General features: G+C 40.8%; 1 protein-coding gene across 1 annotated transcript in view; it reads left to right on the top strand.

Annotated features, from left to right (window-relative positions):
• The window catches only part of KIAA1841 (KIAA1841 ortholog), a 62,864-nt gene that overhangs the window by 24,562 nt on the left and 33,157 nt on the right, over positions 1 to 5,145 (top strand). Inside the window, exons 6-7 of the mRNA XM_006862985.1 lie at positions 933 to 1,019; positions 1,130 to 1,240. Coding sequence (XP_006863047.1) covers positions 933 to 1,019; positions 1,130 to 1,240 — 198 coding nt within the window. The remainder of the gene's footprint in view (positions 1 to 932; positions 1,020 to 1,129; positions 1,241 to 5,145) is intronic.

Here is a 5,145-nt window from a genome sequence, read left to right as displayed (position 1 = left end):
TGCAACCTTCAGTCTCGGCTTTAGGAAAATACCACATTTATCTGTGGATTGTCAAAGGCTCCAGTGTATTAATTTAATATATATACCTGAATATTAATATGAAAGCAATTTGCCATTAACTGCCAGTGGCCTCATTTGTTACACTCGGCCCTAGCGGGCCTCGAACCTCTGATTAGTCTTACACGGTCTGCAACAATCTCTCAGTGTCGTTTCTTGGAAGAACGGATTTTTTGATCAAGTATTTCTAATTAATAGAATTGTTTTACTTAGTTAAGCGCCGTTGAGTCGATTCCATCCCATTGGGACCCTGTAGCGAGAAGTAGCTGATGAGCTTGAACCTTGCAGTTCAAATGGCTTTGCAGTCTGGTGCATTAACCCACAGTGCCACACCAGGACTCCTGTTTTACTTAGTAGAAGACCAAAAATGTATTAAAACTCAGAGAGAAACCTTTCCAGAGAAGCAGTGACACCAGGAATGCAAACAGAGATGGGGAATAGAGAGGGAGCAGCTGAGGACTGTAGATTCATGAGACGTGAGGGACTAAGAGCTGGTGGCCAAGAGGCAGACTTGCAGAATGTGCCCTTTAGTGGTGTAAATTATTATATATGCCTGAGTGTTTAAAAAAAAAAAAAAAAGAACTAAAGTAAATAGAAACACTGTTAACTGATGGTACATGGATGGGATTATAATCGTTGTAGTGAAATAAGGTGTATGATTTGTTGAATGTAAAACTGATGATTTGCCCTGTAAGCTTTTACTCAATCCACAATAAAAAACTTTAAATTAAAAAAAAAAAAAAAAAATCTCCAAAAGAAGCTCTCTAGGGATTTTACACATGAACAGAGAGATCCGTGTTTGTTTCAATGAATATCAAGTAATTTTAGTAAAGTAAATATGGATAATTAATTCACTGGTTATTTGTTTTTCATAGTAAACTTTTTTGTAAGAAGATTGAGAGACTGTTTGATCCTGAGTATGTGAATCCAGATTCTCGGAGTAATGCAGCCACATTATATAGGTATGGTAAAGGGTTCATCTTTGATAAACTTATCTAATGCAATAGATTTCTTTACCTGTACTACATTTAAACTATTCTTGAATGTTTTTTATATCTTCATGGTGTTTTAGATGCTATTTGTGTAAGAAACTGTTAACAAAGGAAACAGAAAGAAGAATTCCTTGCATTCCTGGAAAAATCAATGTGGATCGACATGGAAATATTATCTATGTTCACTTAAGGTAGAATGAAAATAAAATACATCTTTTTTTGTATGTGTTTCTAATATACTTGGAAGAGCATAACTACGCCTATAAGGAATGGGATAGCATCTCTTTTTGCATGTGATCCACCTTTAATTTAGAAACAAGCTAAGGCTATGTTTTATTTGCTGGCTAAATTTCATACTTTAAAATTTTAAAGTAAAAAATTTAACTATAGATTAATCAAGAACGATATTATATTCTGGTTACTGCTGCTAAAATATAATTTAAAAAAATGTTTTATTGTGAATTATGTGATAGTTTACATGGAAGAACATTACATTCATCCATGACATTTCATTGTCATGGTTACAGTCCCCTCCATGCATCATCAACCAAAGGGTATATACCCTGCAAGCCTGTCCCCTAGTCGTCAACATACAGCCCCTCTCCCTCTCTGGGTCTAAAGTCCCCAGCTGCTCCATCTCTCCACATCATCGTCTTTGCCTCCATCTCTCGCATCACTGCATCTTTGGGTAGGGTCCCGCACTCCGCTCTTCTCCCTTGATGGACCCAGGGACCTCTGCTCCTGGACTGCAAAATCAACCACTCCCCTCCTTTTGCTACAAAATGTCTATCTTTACATTTCCAACCCTCACAGTCAGTCCTGATAGCAATTATTCAATATTGTGCCACATGAGTGCTATCCCCATCTCCTTTCATCATCCCTGCCCAGACAGATTGGATACTACTCAGTGGAGATTCTACCTTTCTCCACACCCTCTGGATCTCGGCTCCCTCTTGAAAGCTTGTAAGTCCCCCCCTCCCCCACGACTTTGGGTAGCCAATGTCCAAGTTGCCCATCCCTGTTTACCCTGTGTATCAAGGGGGTGGGAATGATCCTCGCTGTAAAGATTTGTTCCCTCTTTTGAGCTACTGCATTCATAGGTGTAGGTCAAGTTCATCAAATTGTATCAGATTATTCCTGTTTTTAACTCTTCTTTCTTCTTTTAGTTGAGTTCTGATAATCCAGCCAGTGAAGCCAGGTCAAGTGGGTATTATCTGCAAGTGTGGGTGTTCTTGTGCATATGCCCTCTCTTCTTATCAGCTGGACACTTCACTGTCCATTCTAGTCCTCTGTGGCTATGTCACTGACTCTGGGCCTAGAAATCCCCAGGTCTTGCCACACTGTTGGCCAACCAGGTCTCCACCCAGGTTCACAGGAGTCTATTGAATGTTGTAGGGTTTAGCTTGCAGCTTCATTGCTGTTTTTCCCTCACTTCTCCTTGTTGGTGACAAATGTGGTCACCAGTCAGAGTACATGTCTGCTCAAGTATTCCCATTGAGTCTTAGACCAGCAAGGGGGTTTGCCCTGAGGGGACCCAACCTTGATGTCTCCTGGGTGAGCAACTTCCTTATTTTTGTAGTAGTCAGTTGAACTGCTGTTATTATTTTTTCACTTTTCCTGTCGTTCTTTCTTTCAAGAAGTATCTTCTGTTCTTCTAGCCACTCCAGGCTGATCTGCTTGTCCTTTCAGGTGGAAATTTCCCACCTCAGAAGATTCTGGATGGGGTTCAGAATTCCTATGGTCTTATGCAGTGCAGAGGTTCCGCAGGAAGCCTCCCTTACTGGGCAAGTTGTAGCCCCATTTTAGGTATTCCAATCAGTTATCGGAGAAGATGGACTTACAAGCTTTCTATGGTGTTATTTCTGGCTATTCCTTTCTCTCCCTCTCAAGTGTGTATTTTATAATTTTATACCATTTTATAATGGTATGCAACGGACACCAAGATTCAAAAGACAGCCAGGCATCTTAACATTGTTTACCCCCCTTATGCCCATTCCAACCATGCCTCATCCCTTTATCCCAGAGCCCTGTTGTTCCAAGGTTGTGTATACATCATTATTTACCACTGTCCCACTTAGCACATGCAAACCTGCCTAATCGTTCTCCCATCCACCTTGTTCTTCCATTGCCTTCCCCCATCTTGTGTATTGCCCCCGTCCCCAGCACCTAAACTATCCTGTGTCAATTCCCTACCCTGTGCTCCACCTTCCCCTCCCTCCCTTTACCCCACCCCTACATCCAGGTAACCAGCAAAGAACCCATCCCCTTTACTATGGGTTCTTTTTCATGGTCTTTTACAATAATGGTACTATGCAGTATTTCTCCTTTTGTGACTGACGAATTTCACTCAACATAATGTCCTCAAGGTTCATCCATATTATATGGTGGCCTGCAGCTTCCTTGATATTCTTTAAGGTAGCACTGTGTGGATGCACCATACCACAGTTTATTTATCCATTCTTCAGCTGATGAGCACTTAGGCTTTCTCTATCTTTTTGCTATTGTAAATAGTGCTGCTATGAATATTGGTGTGCATATATCTACTCGTGTTGTGGCTCGTATTTCTTTTTTTTTTTTTTCAGTAACATTCCCCTTTAATAGCCTAGTGGGACCTCCGATGACAGAGGGAGAGGGGGGTACTAGGGCCTCAGCTACCCAGGCCCCTTGCCACTCCACCCCAGTGCCCAGAGTGGGGGGGCTAGATAACGCCCAGCATGGGGCTACAGAAGCCAATTCATTTCCCATCGCTGAGCAGGTCAGGGGAGGCAGTGCCGACCTTAATCACATGGTGGTTAAAAAAAAATTATGAGGGGCGGGTGGCAGGGAGGGGAGGCAAGGCCAGGGCAGGGGACACCACCCCACTGGTGGCTCGTATTTCTTATGGGTAAATACCAAGCAGAGGAATTGCTGGATCATAAGGTATTTCTATTTCCAGCCTTCTGAGGAAGTGCCATATTGCTTTCCATGGAGGTTGGAATCTCACCAGCAATGCAGGAGCGTCCCAGTCTCTCCACGTCATCACCAGCATTTTATTATCCTCTGCTTTTTTGATCTTTGGTGTTATTGCTGATTTGCATCTCTCTAATGGCTAGTGATCATGAACATTTCTTCATATGTTTGTTAGCTGCCCAGAGCTCCTCCTTGGTGAAGTGTCTGTTCATGTCTTGTGCCCATTTTAAAATTGGGTTGTTTGTCTTTTTCTTGTAGAGGTGTTATAGTTTCCTATTTTTTAGAAATGAGTCCCTTGTCTGATGTGTCATTGCAAAAGATTTTTTCCCATTCTTTGGGTTCCCTTTTTACTCTACTGATGAAGTCTTTTGATGCACATAAGTTTTTAATTTTTAGTATGTCCCACTCATCTATTTTATCTACTTTTGTTTGTGTGGTTTTCAAAATGTTTTGTAGTCTGTGTATTCCCTGAATTAGTGCCCTCACATTTGTCCCGATTTTTTCCTTAATGGCCTTCATAATTCTGGGATTCACATTTAGGTGTTAAATCCATGTTGAGTTGATTTTTGTATAAGGTGTGAGGTGAAGGTCTTGTTTCAATCTTTTGCATATTGCTTTCCAGTTCTGCCAGCACCATCTGTTGAAGAGACTTTCCCCTCCCCATGGGATATATTTAGGTACTTTGTCAAAAATCAATTGGTTGTATGTGGATGGGTTGATTTCTGGATTTTCAATTCTGTTCCATTATTAGTCTATATACCTTTGATTGTACCAGTACCAAGCTGTTTTGACCACAGTAGACATGTAGTAAATTTTGAAGTTGGGGAGTGAGAGGTTTCCAACCGTGTTCTTCTTCTTAAGTAGTGATTTGCTTATCCTGGGTCTCTTTCCTTTCCATATACAGTTTGTCATTGTTTTTTCCATCTCTTTGAAGAATGTTGTTGGAATCTGGATTGGGATTGCATTATATGTATCAATTACTTTGGGCAGTATTGACATTTTCACAATGTTAAGTCTTCCTATCCAGGAGCATGGTACATTCTTCCATTTTTGTAAGTCTCTTTTGATTTCTTGTAGTAGTGTTTTGTAGTTTTCTTTGTATAAGTCCTTGATTTCTCTGGTTACATTTATTCCTAGATATTTCATC

The sequence above is a fragment of the Chrysochloris asiatica genome, unplaced genomic scaffold (assembly GCF_000296735.1).
Source record: "Chrysochloris asiatica unplaced genomic scaffold, ChrAsi1.0 scaffold00052, whole genome shotgun sequence".
Classification (NCBI taxonomy): Eukaryota; Metazoa; Chordata; class Mammalia; order Afrosoricida; family Chrysochloridae; genus Chrysochloris; species Chrysochloris asiatica.
The sequence above is the reverse complement of the archived record's forward strand: the minus strand, read 5'-3'. Positions and strand labels throughout refer to the sequence as shown.